We start from the raw sequence: 21,672 nt of genomic DNA, 5'->3' as shown, positions 1-21,672 counted from the left end.
TGAAAGGAGTTAAATCAAAGATCACATCAGAATGGGATTTTTGGCAGTCCAGTGGTTAAGGCTGCTTTCCAGTGCATGAGTATGAGTTCGGTCTCTGGTAGGGGAGCTAAGATCACATATGCCTCATGATCAAAGCCAAAACAAAACATTAAATAGAAGTAATATTGAAATGGATTAATAAAGACTTTAAAATGGTCCACATCAAAAAAAAAAAAAATGAAATCACATGAGTAGAAATCAGAACACTATTAGGCTTAGATGATTGCTTAAGCATCTACAAGAAATCTGAAGGTCCCAAAGTAATGGCAGCTTTGGGGTGGAAAGCAAGAAATGGGAAACATGTGCTTTGGCTTTGAGGCATAAAAGAGAGTAAACTGAATTTCAATAAATGATAGATATGAGTCAGTGCAGACTATAGCAGAGTCATTTTTACATTTTACATTTAGCAGAGTCATTCACATTTCACGTGAATGTGAAAGAATCCTGAAATTTAGCCCTGTAATAATGAAAGAAATAATCTCATTTTCACCTCCAGCTACCATGATGCCTTCATCTGGGGTTTTAGCAAGTTCATTTTGTTTTTTATGATTTAATTTTGACCTAGATTTTTTTTTTTAACTTTACAATATTGTATTGGTTTTGCCATATATCAACATGAATCCGCCACAGGTATACATGTGTTCCCCATCCTGAACCCTCCTCCCTCCTCCCTCCCTGTATCATCCCTCTGGGTTGTCCCAGTGCACCAGCCCCAAGCATCCAGTATCGTGCATCGAACCTGGACTGGTGACTCTTTTCATATATGATATTATACATGTTTCAATGCTATTCTCCCAAATCATCCCACCCTCTCCCTCTCCCACAGAGTCCAAAAGACTGTTCTATACATCTGTGTCTCTTTTGCTGTCTCATATACAGGGTTATTGTTACCATCTTTCTAAATTCCATATATATATGCGTTAGTATACTGTATTGGTGTTTTTCTTTCTGGCTTACTTCACTCTGTATGATAGGTTCCAGTTTCATCCACCTCATTAGAACTGTTTCAAATGTATTATTTTTAATGGCTGAGTAATACTGCATTGTGTATATGTACCACAGCTTTCTTATCCATTCATCTGCTGATGGACATCTAGGTTGCTTCCATGTCCTGGCTATTATAAACAGTGCTATGATGAACATTGGGGTACACGTGTCTCTTTCCCTTCTGGTTTCCTCAGTGTATATGCCCAGCAGTGGGATTGCTGGTTCATAAGGCAGTTCTATTTCCAGTTTTTTAAGGAATCTCCACACTATTCTCCATAGTGGCTGTACTAGTTTGCATTCCTACCAACAGTGTAAGAGGGTTCCCTTTTCTCCACATCCTCTCCAGCATTTATTGCTTGTAGACTTTTGGATCACAGCCGTTCTGACTGGCGTGAAATGGTACCTCATAGTGGTTTTGATTTGCATTTCTCTGATAATGAGTGATGTTGAGCATTTTTTCATGTGTTTGTTAGCCATCTGTATGTCTTCTTTGGAGAAATGTCTATTTAGTTCTTTGGCCCATTTTTTGATTGGGTTATTTATTTTTCTGGAATTGAGCTGTAGGAGTTGCTTGTATATTTTTGAGATTAGTTGTTTGTCAGTTGATTCATTTGCTATATTTTCTCCCATTCTGAAGGCTGTCTTTTCACCTTGCTTATAGTTTCTTTGTTGTGCAGAAGCTTTTAAGTATAACTAGGTCCCATTTGTTTATTTTTGCTTTTATTTCCGATATTCTGGGAGGTGGGTCATAGAGGATCCTGCTGTGAGGTATGTCGGAGAGTGTTCTGCCTATGTTCTCCTCTAGGAGTTTTATAGTTTCTGGTCTTACGTTTAGATCTTTAATCCATTTTGAGTTTATTTTTGTGTATGGTGTTAGAAAGTGTTTTAGTTTCATTATTTTACAAGTGGTTGATCAGTTTTCCCAGCACCACTTGTTAAAGAGCTTGTCTTTAATTCATTGTATATTCTTGCCTCCTTTGTCAAAGATAAGGTGTCCATAGGTGTGTGGATTTATCTCTGGGCTTTCTATTTTGTTCCATTGATTGATATTTCTGTCTTTGTGCCAGTACCATGCTGTCTTGAAGACTGTGGCTTTATAGTAGAGCTTGAAGTCAGGCAGGGCAAGTTCATTTTTAACTTCTCTTAATGAGGATTCAGTGCCTGCTTAGGAGGGGTTCCGGGCTGACAGGACATTGCTAGGGTGTGGCGTGGTCAGCTTGGTGTGAACACCAATTCTAAGTGAGCAGAAGGATACAGGAGGTGAATACAAGCCACCACTGAGAGTAAAATCAGGGGGAAAAAAAAGCGTTTGTCATCAAGACCAAAAGGAAAGATTAAACCCCAAAATGGTGCTCAAAGCCAATAGATTCTGGAAAATAAAAATCTATGTAAGAATTGAAGCACAAATATATTCACAAAACTAAAGAATCCATGAATTGCCCAACATGAGATAAAATATTTTATTTCTTTAATTTTTTTTACCCTCTTCATTTCCTTACAATCAGTCCATAAAAGTCAGCCTTGGGAGGGGACTCATCTCCTCTGGCCTCCCTCTGCCTCTCATTTCGCTTACCGTGCATCACCCCAGGGATCTATTTCATCCTGGTGGTAAAAGTCAAGGAATTGTCATTCTTGTTACCATCCTGCCCCAACTCCTCCTAAATTCTTGAGCTCTTCAGAGTAGGGAATCTGTAGGACAAATAACACTTCCTTCTACTAATGTCCTCACAAATTACAGCATAATTCTGATTATATAATTATTATAATTATGCTAAAGATGCTCTCCCTGCCATGGTCGAGGAATGGGAACAAGAATGAGGGGGTGAGGAGACAGAGAATATTGTCCTACCACAGTCTATCCATGGGGCTACTTTTCATGGTTGAATTGAGACTGTGGACTCTTTGATGTCCTTGAAACCTTGGAGCTGTTGGGTTCTTAGAAGAGCTTCTCTGATGTAGGTAAGACCAAAGATCTTTAAAACACCAAATGTCAGCTTGAAGTTGCTGGTCAATCAACATCAGCATGCATTTAGCACACAAATGTGGCCTCTTCTATGATGAGAATTTTAAAGTGACTGTAGCTTTGTAGTCTGTTCCTTTTATAGATGGAAGTGGTGTTTGACCATAGCTTCAAAGAAAACAATTTTAGAAATGCAATGTTGCTGATTTTTTTTAATAGAAAAATTCAATCTTTCACAAAGTCAGTTTTGTTTTCTCATCTTTTCATATGCCTTGCCATCTTTCATCTTAATACCTTACTTTGCCAACATCATCTCCATTCATTTTCCACACACATCCTGTGTTCCATCCAGGCTAGCTTTTTATAGTTCCCCAAAGTCATAATGTTCTTCCATACTTCTGCCCCATTGCATATTGTGTTTTTTGTTTGTTTAAAATGCTTCTCCCTCCTTAAATGCTTGATGGCACTCCTTCTTTAAGACTATGATGAAATATTTCTTGTTGTCTTCCTCTCCTTACCCATAAATTTACCTCCCACCCTGGGCCCCTTATTCAGTTAGTGGCTCACTCTTCTGTGCTCCCACACTAGCATGAATGACAGATTTTTAATTCTACATTTTTCCTTCTGTATTTTCCATTAAATAGGCAGCAACTTCAAAATGAGGTTAAGAGACTGTTTACTATTGTAGCCCAAACATTTAACATGTTGACCTTGTTATCAATGTTAGCCAAACACCTAACATATTAGTTATCTATTGCTATATAGCAATTTACCCCAAAACATATGGCTGAAAACAACAAATATTTATAACCTCACAGTTTTTGTGGGCTTCCTTGGTGGCTCAGTGGTAAAGAATCCATCTGCAATGCAGGAGACACAGGAGATGCCAGTTTGCTCCCTGGGTTAGGAAGAGCCTGTGGAGGAGGAAATGGCAACCCACTCCAGTATTCTTGCCTGAAAAATCCCATGGACAGAGGAGCCTGGCAGCTGCAGTCTGTGGGGTTTCAAAGAGTCAGACACGACTGAGCAAGCACACATGTACAGTTTTTGTGGACCAGGAATCCAGGAGGGTCTTAGCTGGGTGGCTCTGGAGCAGGGTCTCTCTGAGGTCACAGTCAAGCTGTTAGCCAGAACTACAGTCATTTCAAGGCTTGACTGGGTGTGAAGGATCCACTTTCAAGTTGACTCATGCAGTTATTGACAAGCTTCAGTTCCCAGTAGGCTGTTAAACTGAGGGCTTTAGTCCCTCACAGTGCCTTGTGGGCCTCCCCAAAGGCTGTTCACAGTACAGTTACTTGCTTTCCTCAGTGCAGAAGAGTTGAGAGACTGTGAGAGGGCACACGTAAGACAGAAGCCATTCGCTTTCTAACCTAATCCTGAAGCCATTCTTCTAACCTAATCCTGAAGCAACATCTCATTACAGTTGACCCTTGAACAACATGGGTTTGAACGCATGGGTCCATTTATACTCAGGTTCTTTTCAATAAATAAGTACTACATGACTACACCATCGGTGGTTGGTTGAATCTGTAGAGGCGGAACCTCAGATACAGAGGAACTGCTGACCATGAGGGCCAATTGGACAGTTATACTAGGATTTTACACTACACTACACTACACTACACTAATAGACATCAACATCCCTAACCTCAGCACTGTTCAAGGGTCAATTGTTCTATATTTATTTGTTAGAAGCTGGTCAACAAGTTCAATTTATAGTCTAGAGGTGAGAATGTAACAAAAACATGAATACCATAAGGCAGGGATCAGACAGGATGATCTTAAAATTTGCCTACCATGGGGTTGCAGAGTTGGACATAACTTAGTGACTAAACAACAACAACCACCACATATTTTATCTGGTAAAATGCTTTATCAATACTATTGACTATGTAAATGGTTGTTAATAGTAATGAATGTTCAAGTTTTTCAGTTTTCAGTATATTAGAAAATATTTCTAATTCTTCAGTTCAGTTCAGTCACTCAGTTGTGTCCAACTCTTTGTGACCCCATGGACTGCAGCACGCCAGGCTTCCCTGTCCATCACCAACCCTTGGGGCTTGCTCAAACTCATTTCCATCGAGTCAGTAATAATATCTAATTATTTCATCCTCTGTAGACCCTTTCGCTCCTGCCTTCAATCTTTCCCAGCATCAGGGTCTTTTCAAATGAGTCAGTTCTTCTCATCAGGTGGCCAAAGTATTAGAGTTTCAGCTTCAGCAACAGTCCTTTCAATAAACACTCAGGACTGATTTCATTTAGGACGGTCTGGTTGGATCTCCTTGCAGTCCAAGGGACTCTCAAGAGTCCTCTCAACTCTTCAAAAGCATACAGTTCAAAAGCATCAATTCTTCAGTGCTCAGTTTTCTTTATACTCCTACTCTCACATCCATACATGACTACTAGAAAAACCATAGCTTTGGCTAGATGGACCTTTGTTGGCAAAGTAATGTCTCTGCTTTTTAACATGCTGTCTAGGTTGGTCATAACTTTTCTTCCAAGGAGTAAGTGTCTTTTAATTTCATGGCTGCAGTCACCATCTGCAGTGATTTTGGAGCCCCAAAAAATAAAGTCTGACACTATTTCCACTGTTTCCCCATCTATTTGCCATGAAGTGATGGGACCAGATGCCATGATTTTAGTTTTCTGAATGTTGAGTTTTAAGCCAACTTTTTCACTCTCCTCTTTCACTTTCATCAAGAGGCTCTTTAGTTCTTCTTTGCCTTCTGCCATAAAGGTGGTGTCATCTGCATATCTGAGGTTATTGACATTTCTCCTGGCAATCTTGATTCCAGCTTGTGCTTCATCCAGTCCAGCATTTCTCATGATGTACTCTGCATACAAGTTAAATAAGCAAGGTGACAGTATACTACAGCCTTGACATACTCCTTTCCCAATTTGGAATCTGTCTGCTGTTCCATGTCCAGTTTTAACTGGTGCTTCTTGACCTGCATACAGATTTCTCAGGAGGCAGGTCAGGTGGTCTGGTATTCCCATCTCTTTCAGAATTTTCTACAGTTTATTGTGATCTACACAGTCAAAACTTTGGCATAGTCAATAAAGCAGAAACAGATGTTTTTCTGGATGATCTTGCTTTTTCAATGATCCAACGGATGTTGGCAATTTGATCTCTGGTTCCTCTACCTTTTCTAAATCCAGCTTTAACTTCTGGAGGTTCACAGTTCACATACTGTTGAAGCCTGGCTTGGAGAATTTTGAGCATTACTTTGCTAGCCTTTGAGATGAGTGCAATTGTGCGGTGTTTGAATGTTCTTTGGCATTGCCTTTGGGATTGGAATGAAAACTGACCTTTTCCAGTCCTATGGCCACTGCTGAGGTTTCCAAATTTGCTGACATAGTGAGTGCAGTACTTTCAAAGCATCATCTTTTAGGATTTGAAATAACTCAACTGGAATTCTATCACCTCCACTAGCTTTGTTCATAGTGATGCTTCCTAAGGCCCACTAGACTTTGCATTCCAGGTTGTCTGGCTCTAGGTGAGTGATCACACCATCATGGTTATCTGTGTCATGAAGATCTTTTTTGTATAGTTCTTCTGTGTATTCTTGCCACCTCTTCTTAATATCTTCTGCTTCTGTTAGGTCCATTCCATTTCTGTCCTTTATTGTGGTCATCTTTGCATGAAATGTTTCCCTAGTATCTCTGATTTTCTTGAAGAGATCTCTAGTCTTTCCTATTCTATTGTTTTCCTCTATTTGTTTGCACTGATCACTGAGGAAGGCTTTCCTATCTCTCCTTGCTATTCTTTGTATCTCTGCATTCTAATTCTTAAGAAACCATTGGTAGGAGAAAGTATAATGTATTAACTATTTGAAATGTTAAATAATTCTTTAAAGTAATTGTTAAATATTAACTTCCTCACATGATGCAGAGTAAGTACTTTCTCACTGAAAATAACAAACAGATGATAACTGGGGTATTTCACTTATGATTTTCATACTCTCTTTCCCAGAAATGATTGTCGTGTAGCATTACTGAAAGTCACTTTAGAATTCAAAAGTTCAATTTGTCTTATTCATTTATTTATTCATCCATGCAATAAGCATCTTTTGAACACTTTTTGTCCCAAGGCATTGCCCTTGCATTAGATATAATGTTATGTTTTACAAAGGTTAAATGAATTTTTCATAATGAAACCTTAGTTTTTAATTGCATAGTGAGAAGAATGTTCATATATAACGTGAAAATGGAAAAGTAGATGTATGATATATAATTCTAGGTGTCTCCATCAGAGGGAGAACACTTCCATGGGAAATACTTATGACAGGACCTACAAACTATGGCCTATTAACTAAATCTGGACCATTCCTGTTTTGGTTAATAAAGTTTTCTTGTAATGCAGCCACAGCCATTTGCTTACATAGTGTCTATGACTGCTTTTGTGCTATAATGGCAGAGCTGAATAGTTGCAAAAGAGATGACCTAGCCTTCAGAGCTTAAAATGTTTACAATCTGGACCTTTACAGAAAAGCTTTGCAAATTTCTGACTTAACGCCAACAATTGAAAATTATATTTCATGAATTGTTACACTAATAATTATTAAATGCTTACTTGATAGTTGCTTAGTTACTTAATTACTTGGTAATTCAGGACTTTCCACAATAATACCTCAAGCCACCTATCTACTTATAGTTATTATTATCTGGCATGTATATGATAGTAATAGCAACAATTACTTTAACACTTACTATGTGCCAGGCAAAAATACACACATACACACACACATATTTTATTTATCCTTACAAAAACACCATGAGAAAGGCACTTTTTCACAGATGATGAAACTGAGGGTGACTGCGGCAGGGTTTCAGATTAGATTTGTTTGATTCTAGAGCCCAAATTTGTTGTATGTATGTCCTCCATTTCTTAGCATTACCTCCATGAATATTCTATTCTATTCAAACTAACTCTTTCTAAATGTGCCTCTTTCCCATCTTTTTATCAATAGCTTTTACTCCTCCTACTTCCAACTCTGGAAATGTTTTTCACACTCATTTCTTTCTAAGTTTTACTAACCCATCAGAGAACTCCTGACAGACCTCCACCTCTTCCATGAGACCTTTCCTGAATCTCCAGCCAAAATAACATCAGTCCTATTTGCCAGCTACATAGCAACCAGCCCGGTCTCTGGTATACTTTAGCTGTTCAGTACATGCTAGTGAATGGCATTAAAATTGTATACTATAATATTACATAGTATTCATAGAATACTTTTCTTGTAAAAGCCCCTGTAAACTAGAAAGATTTTCCCTGTGCTTGTTACTATAGAAGAAACTGACAGTCATAATGCATAATCTAATGCATAGAAAGTAATGTGACTAGAAGGTGTCTCATTTCAATCTGAAGTTGCAAATATATTCAGTAATTTTCTCTAAGCAATTTTTACACACCTCATTTCCTTTTAATCAGAAATGTTTTGTAGCTGCAGGTGTGAAGTGCAGGTTGACCATGTAAGACCATCATGGATATAAGCTGTCATTTTGCGAAGTCCACTGGATGATTGGTGGATTTTTATAAATAATACAGTAAAGGATATGTTAAGAATAAATCACTTTACTAAGACTCTTATGTATGTTCTAGAATATACTTTTCATTTGGATTTCTCCAAAAGGACCATGGAATTATAAAAACCAGATCACCTTTCTCCATATAATTAAGGGCATTTATGATGGTTTCCCCTGACACACAGGTTTTATTTATTCATTTTACTTCACTTAGTATTCTTAGAAGATTGCATTGAGCTAAGAGCTGTGGAGAGAATAAGGGAAATGTAAGTCACTGTGAAAATATAACCTAGTCTGGAAGAGATAATGAACAATGCAAGGTAGTATAAAATCAAATTATCAGTGTAATGGTACAGATCATGGATTCAGAAGATGGACACACTTAGAGTCTTTTTAAAATAATTTAGTACATGATTATTCACTATCTTGTAGTATGTATTAAATTACTTACAAGAAACATTCAAGAAGCTTTTGCTTTACAGTCTGCATGGACTACCCAACAGTTTTTTCTGGCTTTGAGGCAAAAGCACTTAACAGGGCCAGACCTTGCAGTGAATCATTCCCCAAGGGATCATCTCTTATTTCTGAAATTAAATTCTGTCCCTACCAATTTGTGTTAGTAGCTGAAAGATACTGGTCTCAAATTCTACCCAAGTACTCAGAGTTATTAGTCTAGATATTTTATCTACAAAGTACTGCTATTTATACCCTTGCTTTTCTCTCTAGATTTTCTTTCCTCCATATTTTAGTTTAATTCTGATATTTGGTTTGATAGGGAAAAAGGAAACTCAAATTTATTAACTGCATACTATGTATCTGATTATGTGCTAGTTATTTTTCATTTGAATTCTCTCACACATAGCCCCAGAATATAGTTATTAATCATCCTCATGTTTTAAAGAAAGACTAAAATCCAGAGTAATTAAATAAATTATCTAACATTGAACAGATAGGTTTTCCACAAACCCCAGCATCTGGTATTAGAATATGAGTTTGTGTTCTTTTTTAAATTAATATTTACTAAAAGATAGAGTCATAATTAATGTTTAATTCATTCTAATAAAAAGTAAAAAGTAGCACAGAATTGAAGATGTGACGGACAGACAGAACAAAATACTATGAATGAGAAATAGAGGCATAAAAACAGATTCATGAAGACTTCAAGCATTGGAATTATCAGACAGATTAAAAAGCAAAACAACTTCCAATTTGAATAAATAAGAGTAAGCAAATGCTGGGGTATTGAAAATGCTAAATGATAATGTAGTGTATTTGAAAAAGAACCAGATAGAAATTTTAGAACTGAAAAGCATAATTGAAAGTAAGTAAATGGTTTGATAGCAGACTAGACATAGCTGAAGAAAGAACCAGTAAGCTGGAAAATGAATATTTATATATATATAAAACTATCCAGAATGCAATACAGAGAGAAAACAATGAGGGTACAAAAGAGATAATAAATTATAATAAATAATAAGTCTAACATTATTTCACTGAAATCCAAAAGGAGAGAAGAGAGAAAATGGGATAGAGGCAAAATTTGAAGTGATATAGTAGGGAATGTGTGCTTTTCCCATAGTCTTTCCTATTTCTGCTGCTCAAAACTCCATCTTTTTCAGTTCCTCAGGCCAAAAACCTTAGTTATGCTTGCCTTCTCTATTCCTCTCCTCCCCTGTATCCAACATATCAAGAAATTCTATTAGTCTATCTTCAAAATATATCCAGAATCCAACCTTATCACCAACTCAAATGCTAATACCCTGATTTATCCTGAGTCACTGTTGTTAACTCATCTCCCTGCTTCCAGGTATTATACCTATAGTACACACAAGTGTACTCTAAGATGTTTTTATGGTTGATATTTTCTGTTTTTATTATTTCCATCTTACTGTTTCCATGTTCTACTTTGTTTTTGTGGAGTTGGTTGACTCCAGAAGTAGAGACTGCCCGTAACTTGACTATGACAATAGTCTTCAGGCTGTGCCTCCTCTGTTCATATTTGCATACCTAGGGCATGCTAACCAGCAGAAAGGCAATGTGCCATCAATCTAGAACTTCTTGTCATCCATTTACTGGAAATTTAACTTTGTGATTGTCTTTTCTGTAAAATGGGAGTGGTAGTAATAGTAGCTATTTCAAAGAATTATTTGGAGGATTCAATGAGATTCAGTAAGTAAAAGAATTTAACATGCTCCCTGCACATAATAAATGCTCAATAACCATTAGCAATTATTGTCATTACTAGGCTGGTCTCTGCTTAAATATCTTCAGTATTTCCCATTGCCTACAGAATTAAGCACAAACAAAATAATAAAACCTACTTTTAGTTATCTAAACTTAGCTCCAATATCTTCCTAACATAAAATATTAGCTTTATATATACTCTTTCACTCTCCAAGCCCTTATGTTTTATGTTCTAGTCCTACCTTTCTTACCTGAAAACTGCAGCTTTTCAACAACCATCTTCCTTCCCAGCCACAGTTGGATTTCTTCTCCCCCTGCTTTTTCATCATGCTTCATCTACCTGTTATCAACTCTCAAGTTATACTGCATTATAAATTGCTTGCATGTCTCATGGCACATTTGATTGTATACCTCTCAAGGGCAGAGATTTAAAAAAAAATTTACTAGACTTTATTTTTTACAGCAGTTTTAAGTTTACAGAAAAATCAAGTGGAAAGTATAGAGATTCCTTTTGTACTCCCTGCTGCCATGCAGGTGCAGCCTCCCACACTGTCAGTATCCCCCTCCAGAGTGGTACATTCATTTTCAGTCAGTGGACCTTGACACTGACACATCATTATCACACAAAGTCCATAGTTCACGAGAGGGTTCACTCTTGGTGCTGTACATTCTGTGGGTTTGGACAAATGTACAGAGACATACACCCACAGTTACAGTATTGTGCAGAATAGTTTCACTGCCCTGAGAGTCTGTGTTCCACCTATTCATCCTAATCCCTGACCAGAGATTCTTTTCAATTTATCCATAAAACATAATGCCAAATACATAATTGCTCCCAAATAAATGTTTTAGATGTATGAGTGAATGAATGAAAGAAGGAGGGGACAAATTAGAGAGAATGAATGCATCTTGTCATTCTTGCTAACTGATGTTTTGTCTCCATTTCAGTGTTCACTCATACTACCTTAGCCTATTCAGAAGACTTCCCCCACAGACTACTGTCTTTCAGGAGCTGGCTTATTCTTGAGATGCTCATTCAAACCCCACCTTATGTATTATACTAAATCAAGAGTGAGCTCTGGACACATCTAAGACGGTTTATGAATTATCTATTTAATTTGGTGTGTCACACTTGCATTTTTTAATTTCATGAGCCTATGTCTGGATTCCCCAGTGAAAATAAATTATATTTTAAAGTAATGGGGAGAGTTTCATCCTCTTGCTTTCTGTGAGCAAGAAGTGCCTTAACAAATCATTGCTTTTCACCTGGGATTGTTGGCGATGGCCATGGCACAGAGAAACTTGCTGGTCTCTAAAGAATTCCCAGTCCTAGTCACTCTTGGACCAATTCAGCTGTCGAGTACAGAAAATTATTGGGGAATAATTAAAAATATAACAAGGAAGTAAATGTTTTGAACATTTGAGCTTGCAACAGTTTCCATAAAAAGCTCTAGAGGATTTGCCAAACTGTCGTTAAAATAATATAACTTCTATGTGCTAGCAGGAGTTATTTACAGAACCTTCTCCATCCTTTCCCCGGTATTTTAAGCATTCTAAAACTGCATCTTTGATGTTATTTTGTTTTGATATAAATTTAAGAGGAAAACGTTATACATATTGCTGATTTTCAAGTCATCAGTTTCTTATTTCTGCTCCCACAATACTGAACATAAGGGAAGATTACTTTGGATTTTTGAAATTTCATTCACTTAGCTTTGACCATCTAGGAAGATATATGTATCTGAGAGTGATAATTTTGTTTTTATCTACATTATAAAACTATTTTGCACAAATGTCAGTTTTTTATCCAGGTTAATTTACTGGGATGCTTTTTTTTTTTTTTTTTTTTACAATTTGAGGGATTTCTGGAGAAGTGCTTTGGGAAGGCATGAATATTATAGAGAAAACTTAGGCCAGTCATATAAAAAGAGCATTCTTTTAAGTTAAGGTGATGTTTTAGTCATCTGTATAATGGCAATCTAAACATTTATACTGGATGATCTATCATTATAAATTAAGTAATAATACTCTTCCTCCTTGGAACAATACTACAGGGGAATATTTACCATTCTAAAAGAAAATAAAACATTCAATAAACAAATTATCTTTAAAATAAACTGCCAAGTGTATTCCACATTATGATCTTATAATTAATACCAGTTTTAAGTTTAAATATCAATTCATTTTCATTAAAGTAATTTTAAGTCTTAGAAGGTAAACTGAGTGATTAGGTTCATGGTTGTTCTATTTTTATTCCCAGATAATGCGTCTGAGGTAGCAATTACTGCTCCAGGAACTAGTAACCATAGAAACAGCTCCACAGGCCCAACACCTGACTGCTCACCTCCATCCCCTGACACTGCCCTCAAAAATATTGTAAAAGTCATTCGACCCCAGGTAAGTGCTCATCATGACATCATGTGCAGTTTAATATATTTTGTTTTTGAATCACTGCATGCACACCATCTATATTGCAGTACTGGGACTATTTTATAAGTAAATGGACTTCCAGGTTAAAAGAATGGACTTGGAAGAGAATGTTTCTTTCCCTTCGAGATGATGATACACATTGAAATCTGTTAGCTTTTGGAAAATTGAATTTGTATATTACATGAAAAAACAAGCTTAGAAAAATGGCTATTTCACATCATTTTTCTCAACATTTTAATAATTATGCTCGAACTATTGAGCTGTTACATGTTTTCTGGTGTTTCCTTTTTCTTTTGTCTTTATTTCTTTGGACATGCCACATTGTTTGTGATAAGTCCTTTATCCTCCAACCCCAGTCGTTTATATATACATGTTTTTTCCAAATCTTTATCCTTTATGGCTTCAAACTAATTTTGTCTGTATTTGATATTGCACCTCTCATTGCTCCTTATTTTTCTCCAGTGCTCAATTTCCTCTAGCTAGTCTCTTTACCTTTTGTTCTTTTTTTCCATTTCTGTCACTTTTCTATATGGGTTTCTTTCTCTTACCCCTTTTCTTTCAGTTGGATTTCCCAGTAGGCGGTTTGCAGGCAAGCTTTAGAAATATCATTGGGACAAGCTGTTCTGTGATATTTCATTGAAAATAGCACTTATAAAGCTGTTTGCATTATATTTTTGCCAACAGATGGACTCAGAACATGGAATTGGTGGTGTTCTCAACCTAGCTCATTCTGAATGGGCCTCATAAAATTCAAGAGAGAGGAACTTTGCATCCAATCAATGCCATTCACTATCTCCTTAGATATATAGTATGAACAAATAGTTTGAGCCAATTTGAAGAACAAGTATGTCTTTTAATATTGTTTTGACCTAAATGAGCAATAATTTGTTTAACATCTTACCTTCTTTAACACAACTTATTTTGGATTTTTTTATTATATGTATCATCCTTATCAGTAAAATGACATTTAAGCTTTGCATTTCTGCTACAGCTTATAGAACACTTTCCTACAAATTATTTTGTTTAACCTTTATAAGTTTCAAGGGAATGTATATTTTAGTGTTATGGATAAGGATATTGGCACTCCAAAGGGGCTAAGTTGTGCAACTGATTTGAAGTTTCTTGTACTTTCCTTGGTGTAATAACTGTCTCCTATAATCCTGTTCAGAGGGTAGGAGATTGTCTTATATATATTAATAAAATTTATTGCTAAACAGTTAATTTTATATCAGTGTAAATTCTCTAATGTAAATGCATTTGGTCATTCAGTGAATGAAAAAGATTCTTTTCTGTGTAATCTAATGAACTCTAAAGGATCTTACTCCATAAATCCTTCTTTACATATTCTATCTTATTTTAGTAAACTTTGAAGAAATCTAGGAGTAGTGTTAAAGCCAGAAATTCCACTTGACTCCACTCCTTGGTTCTGTCCATTTTTAAATGTGTATGAAGGTAACTGACTCTACTTTCCTTTATTAGATGTTATAATGATGATTTAGGGAAGAAAAAATGAAGGGAAAAAATTGTGAAACTAAGGATGATGGTATTTCAATTAGAACCAATGCAGCCTGTATGTATGTATGTTGTAGAACAATAACAGCTAAGGCATATAATTAAGAAAGAATATAACCTCACATGGGCCACTCTTTCTTTTACCTCAGAGACATTGGTGCAGTAGTTATTTCTCCTTTTGAGTCCTGATCTCCTGGGGTTCTTCATTTATTATAGAGAGCAGGGAATAGAAAATTCAAGTGAAAGTAATTATGAAGGAGTATTAGAGTAGAACACATGATTTCAAGAAATGGTTTGGAGACTAGAGGGTGTGAATAACAGACAGCTAGATGGATAAAATAGAGGACTCCCTGGTGTGCTCTGACAAGGCACAGGTGTGTCAGGAATGGAACATTGACAACAGTTACTGTTCCAAAGGAAAGATAATTATTGGTTAGCTTATATAAGAGTCTATATTTTGATCATAGGCTTATTAACCCTCTAGGTGTTTGATAATTCTCCTGGCTTTTCTGTCTGGAAATGCATGAATGTGATTTGATTGACTTATGGGTATTCAGATATTGTTTTCATTTATTAATTAGAAATTAATAACATAATTAGAATGATCATTTCACTCTTAAAACCAGTGATGAGCCTTTAAAATGGAAGTACAAGTACAACTCTTAATCATTAATTTGCATTTATTTGCCTGGGCATTAGTACATGTGTTTAGTCTTATTGTGAGAAAACTGATACAAAACAGATGAGAGATAAAAACAGAACTGTCCATCGTATTCACTCACTACAAATAGATACTGATCAGATAGAGCAAGTTGGGTTACTTCTCCTTCGCCTCATGCATCCCTTTATCTAGTCTATTTTCATAACTCTATCTATAAATGGAAGATATCCATTATAACCAATGAGTTCTTGCTTTCAATATGAGGTAGAGCTGATTATACATTGCATGTGTTTCTGACTGGTGTATTAATTGTGACAGATTTTGCAGTGTTTTATTGAGTTTGACTATTTGGCATATTTATTAACTCAGTAAGTCACAACCGTTAATTCTGCATACTATATTTGATTTTTTTACCTTTGCTTCTTTGGACTCTTACATGTCCTAAAATTCCTCAGATTGTGAAACTTTCTATTTTTGATTCACAGAGTCTGAAATACTGATGTGCTACTGGCTTCTCTTTGTTTCTTTTCAGTATATTGATCCACAAGCCTGAGGCTCTCTATTTAGATGAATTTGCAAGGCTAAGCTCACTTACTCATACTTGAAAGTAGAACTGTTTCTAAACTTGAAAAGATACTTGAAATACTTGAAAAATATTTACATGTTAAAAAATTTAGGTAGGTCTATTGCAGGAGACCTGGTTTTGATCCCTGGGTTGGGAAAATCCCCTGGAGGAGGGCATTCCTCCAGTATTCTTGCCTAGAGAATCCCCATGGACAGCAGAGCCTGGTGGACAGTCCATGGGGTCGCAAAGAGTTGGACACAACTGAGCAACTAAGCACAGCACAGCGTTGACATACCAGTTTTCTTTTTGCTTTTTCTTTGTAATGCCTTTTTTTCTTTTTAATGTTTTCCTGGTGAAGCATCTTTTTACCCTTAGTAGAAGAATACAGTTTGATGGATTTTGACAACTGTGTATGTAGATGTAACCACCATTCAAGGCAGGATATAGAACATTGGTGTTACCCTCAGAAAGTTGCCTCATGCCTGTTTCCAATCAGTGGCCCTTATTCCTGCCTCAGTGTGTGCATGCATGCTTGCTCAGTTGCTGCTCAGTGTGTTTGACTCTTTGCAACACCATGGACTGTAGCCCATCAGGGTCTTCTGTCCATGGAATTTTCCAGGCAAGAATAATGCAGTGGGATCTTCCCAACCCAGGGATCAAACCCACATCTCTTGCATCTCCTGAACTGGCAGGCAGATTCTTTACCACTGGTGCCACTTCTTTCTGATTTTTATCATCATAATTTAGAATTGCCTATTCTTGAACTTTATGTAAATGGAATCCTACTGTGTGTGTATGCTTTATGTATGCCCAGGTCTGGATTCTTTCACTCAATATAATTCACTCATGTTGTGCCTTTTTTTTTCTTTTTTGCTGAGTAGTTGGATTAACATAGTTGTTTCATGTTATTTGGTGTTATGAATGAATGTGCACTGTATGTTCATATAGATACCAAAAAGTAGAATTGTCAGGTTGTAGGGAACATGAATAGCTAATATTGTAAGAAACTTGCCAAGAGTTTTCTGAAGTAGTAGTTCCATAATTTAAACCCACATAGAAATATCTGAGATTTTTTATTTCTCCACAGTCTCGCCAACATTTACACTTTCAATTTTTTTCATTTTAACCATCCTTATGGGTATGAAAGCATTTCTCATTATGGCTTTAAGCACTTTTTCCTGTGGCTATTGCTCATTATTATATCTTTTGAGAAGTGCCTGTTCACGTCTTTTTTATGGGATTGTTCAATTTCCTAATTGTCAATTTGTAGTAATTTTTATTACTACATTCATATGACATTTATTACTACTACAGTATTTTTATTACTACATTTATAACTAAATTCTCCTGTAATTCTAAAAGATTTTAGTTATTTGTCTGGTTTATGCACTGTAAATATTTTTCCCAGTCTGTGATTTGCCTTCATTTTTAAAAAGCTTTTTATTTATTTATGGTTGTGCTGGGTCTTAGCTGCTCCAAGTGGGCTTCTCCAGCTGTGCTGAGTAGGGGTCACTGTCCAGTAGTGGCGCATGGGCTTCTCACTGTGGTGGCTTCTCTTGTTGCAGAGCATGGACTCTGGAGTGCTGCTTCAGTAGCTGTGGCGCATGGCTGTTTCCCCGTGGCATGAGGGATCTTCCCTGGCTGGGGATCAAACCCATGTCTCCTGTATTACAAAGCAGATCCTTAACCACTGGACCACCAGGGGAAAACCGACCTTAATATTTTTTAATGCTACCTTTTGATGAATAGAATATTTTAATTTTAGTGAAATATGATTTTTAAATTATTTTTCATGGTTGGTGCCTTTTGTGTCTTTTTCCAGGTTATAAGTATATGCACCCATTTTTTTCCCCCATAAGCTTTCTGGTTCTGGCTTTTGCATTTAGTTCTGCAAACTATCACAAATCATTTTTGTATGGTGTGAGGTGGGAGTCAAGTTTCATTTTTTTTCCTATATGGCGAAAGACTTCCCTTTCTCACTGAGTTGACCTAATGCTTTAGTACTGTTTACTGTTTTAACTTTCCAATTTTGTTTACTGTTGATATATAGAAATACAATTGAGTTTTATATCATCCTTGTAACTTTCACCTGGATTATTTCATTTAAAACTCACAGTAGTTCCTTTAAAAAATAATTTCCTTAGGATTTTTTCCTTCCCTGTCATCTGAAAATAATAATGGTCTTACTTTATCCTTTCTGATTTTTATGTCTTTTATTTCTTTTTCTTATCTTTATGGTGCATGGAAGTGGTAAAGCCAGAAATCCTTTCCTTATTTGCTATTTTGAGGAAACACACTCAGTATTTCAACATTAACTATAAGCTTTAAGTTTCTTATATGTACCCTTCTGCTGCTAGTTTGCAGAGAGCTTTTTTTTTTTTTAATTTTTTAAATTGAAGGATAATTGTTTTGCAGAATTTTGTGGTTTTCTCTCATACATCAACAAGAATCAGCCATAGGTACACCTGCTGAAAGTTTTTTTTAACATAAAAGTGTTTTTTTCCCATTTTATTGTTTTTTAATATATATTTTGATGATCATACTACTTTTTTTCTTTTTGTTCTATTAAAGTGATAAATGCATTCCTTTAATTTTGAATGTTAATCCAACTTTGAACTTGGTTATGATGTTTTATCCTTTTTGTATAGCACCTGATGCAAGAGACACTTTGGATAAAACATGTATGGAGAGGTGGATTAGACCTAAGGGAGTCAAAGATGACTGGTTGACTGGAATTTTTGAATGATAGTAATAGATATAGGAAAAACTTAAGTAGAAGTTCATTTTGATGAAGAGCAGGATGATATGACAAATTTGGTTTTGTAAACTCATTGAGAGTGAGGCATGGTATACAAACTGAAATATTAGTATAGAATTATGATGAGAGAGGTTAGGAGCTTAAGGTAAAGATTTTACAGTCATTTATAGAATTTGATGGTAAAGAAAAATAGTACCAAAGGTGGTATGCTCGCAAATGCTTACACTTAGGAATATAGTTAATATTTGTGAAGCACCTCATATAATTTAATTTTCATAATTTTGGAGGGAATGGATATTATTATTGTAATTTTATAGATGAAGAAATTGAGAACAAATTTTTAACTAATTTAAATTTAAGTAATTTCTTAACATTTACTTGAAAAACAGGGCCTTAGTAAAAGAAAGACAGAGCATTGAGAAATGATAAAGGAGGAAGAGCCAGACATCCTGGAATGTGAAGTCAAGTGGGCCTTAGGAGCATCATTATGAACAAAGCTAGTGGAGGGATGGAATTCCAGTTGAGCTATTTCAAGTCCTGAAGGATGAAGCTGTGAAAGTGCTGCACTCAATATGCCAGCAAATTTGGAAAACTCAGCAGTGGCCACAGGACTGGAAAAGGTCAGTTTTCATTCCAGTTACAAAGAAAGGCAATGTCAATGAATGTTCAAACTACTGCACACTTGCACTCATCTCACACACTAGCAAAGTAATGCTCAAAATTATCCAAGCCAGGCTTCAGCATACGTGAACTGTGAACTTCCAGATGTTCAAGTTGGATTTCAAAAAGGCAGAAGAACCCGAGATCAACTTGGCAACATCTGCTGGATCATGGAAAAAGCAAGAGAGTTCCAGAAAAACATCTACTTCTACTTTATTGACTATGCCAAAGTCTTTGACTGTGTGGATCACAATAAACTGTGGAAAATTCTGAAAGAGGTGGGAATACCAGACCACCTGACCTGCCTCTTGGGAAACCTGTATGCAGGTCAAGAAGCAACAGTTAGAACTGGACATGGAACAACAGACTGGTTGCAAATAGGGAAAGGAGTACATCAAGGCTGTATATTGTCACCCTGCTTATTTAACTTATATGCAGAGTATATCTTGCAAAATTCTGGGCTGGAAGTAGCACAACCTGGAATCAAGGTGGCCGGGAGAAATATCAATAACCTTAGATATGCAGATGACACCACCTTTATGGCAGAAAGCAAAGAGGAACTAAAGAGCCTCTTGATGGAGGTGAAAGAGGAGAGTGAAAAGTTGGCTTAAAACTCAACATTCAGAAAACTAACATCATGGCATCTGGTCCCATCATTTCATGGCAAATAGATGAGGAAACAATGGAAACAGTGAGAAACTTTATTTTCTTAGGCTGCAAAATCACTTCAGATGGTGACTGCAGCCATGAAATTAAAAGACACTTGCTCCTTGGAAGAAAAGCTATGACCAACCTCAACAGCATTTTACCAACAAAGGTCCGCCTAGTCAAAGCTATGGTTGTTCTAGTAGTCATGTATGGATGTAAGAGTTGGAGTATGTAGAAAGCTGAGTGCCGAAGAATTGATGCTTTTGAACTGTGGTGTTGGAGAAGACTCTTGAGAGTTGCTTGGACTGCAAGGAGATCCAACCTGTCCATCCTAAAGGAGATCAGTCCTGAATATTCATTGGAAGGACTGATGCTGAAGCTGAAACTCCAATACTTTGGCCACCTGACATGAAGAACTGACATTGGAAAAGACCCTGATGCTGGGAAAGATTGAAGGTGGGAGGAGAAAGGGATGACCGAGGATGAGATAATTGGATGGCATCACCGACTCGATGGACATGCGTTTGAGTAAGCTCTGGGAGTTGGTGATGGACAGGGAAGCCTGGCATGCTGCATTCCATGGGGTCGCAAAGAGTCAGACACAACTGAGGGACTGAACTGACTGAAAGAAGGAAGACAGCACGTTGTCATGAATATAAAGAGAGAAAAGAAAACTGAAGAGGAGATTAATCAATACTGTCAAGACTTTTCGGGAGGTGGAGGAGAAGGGAGATTAAAATGTCACTTTATGTGGTGATTATGAGGGCAAAGACCTTCAAAAATGCAATTTCTCTCAAACAGAAAAAATGCAAAGAGTTGAAGAGTTGTAGAAAAACAATGCACTAATTGTAGATTACTTTTTTGAATAGTTGGTTTTAAAAGGAATGAAATGGTGGTGGTAAAAGGAAAGAAAGCATGTGGCAGTGTGTTGAAAGATGGGCATGGTTAAGGAAACAGTTTTCTTTTATTTTAGGATATCGGAAATTAAACCTGGTTGTAAAGAACAGGAATGAGGAGACTAAAAGAGACATGCGTGATGGAGACTGTAATGTTAAATTGTATAATAGGAGGAGAAACTAAATCTAATCAACTTCAAAGTTCAAACATTCTGGCATCTCTGGATGCAAAAGACACTTTAGATAAAAGTACTGCTTTCTTGAGCTATGCCTCAGTGGTTGTTTTAATTGGGTTGATTTTCTACTCTTTTCTCTTATTTCATAGCATGAATCAAATCTATAGTAATAAAGGATGTTTGAGAAATGACCCAAAGTAGAGGCAGAAGAGACTATTTTAGCACAATATCACAGAGAAGACAAACAGGTGCTTAATATTGAACATTATAATACCTTAATGAACGTAGTTGGATGCTAACAGAAAGCCAACCTGGAAAATTTGAAAGTTATGAGTATTTTGAGGTACTCCTGGTGCTGTCCAGATTCCACCATGCATTTTAAATCCTATCCTGAATAGTATTCAGCAGAATGAAGTGATTTCAGGCTGTACTTTTGCAGAAGAGGAAGGACCCTATGAAAAACAAGCAAAGAGGGCATAAGGGTAAAGAAAAGAGAATACTCAAGGAACCAGTTTTCTCAAGAGTCTAAGGGAGATGGTTTGCAAAAAGATGAGCTATTCCTGAACTCCTATCTATGATGGCCTCTGTTTCAATCAGGTGACAACTCAACCTGGAGGAAATAAAGAATTTGGGCATTCTCTTGGACTTTCTTTGTGCTTAATGAACTAAT

General features: G+C 36.5%; 1 protein-coding gene across 4 annotated transcripts in view; it reads left to right on the top strand.

Annotated features, from left to right (window-relative positions):
- ANKS1B (ankyrin repeat and sterile alpha motif domain containing 1B) overlaps nt 1-21,672 on the top strand; it is a 1,160,119-nt gene that overhangs the window by 417,207 nt on the left and 721,240 nt on the right. For all 4 annotated transcript variants that reach the window (XM_061417010.1, XM_061417008.1, XM_061417009.1 and 1 more), the window contains exon 11: nt 12,957-13,093. In XM_061417010.1, coding sequence (XP_061272994.1) covers nt 12,957-13,093 — 137 coding nt within the window. The remainder of the gene's footprint in view (nt 1-12,956; nt 13,094-21,672) is intronic.

Source organism: Bos javanicus, chromosome 5, assembly GCF_032452875.1.
Source record: "Bos javanicus breed banteng chromosome 5, ARS-OSU_banteng_1.0, whole genome shotgun sequence".
Classification (NCBI taxonomy): Eukaryota; Metazoa; Chordata; class Mammalia; order Artiodactyla; family Bovidae; genus Bos; species Bos javanicus.
The sequence above is the reverse complement of the archived record's forward strand: the minus strand, read 5'-3'. Positions and strand labels throughout refer to the sequence as shown.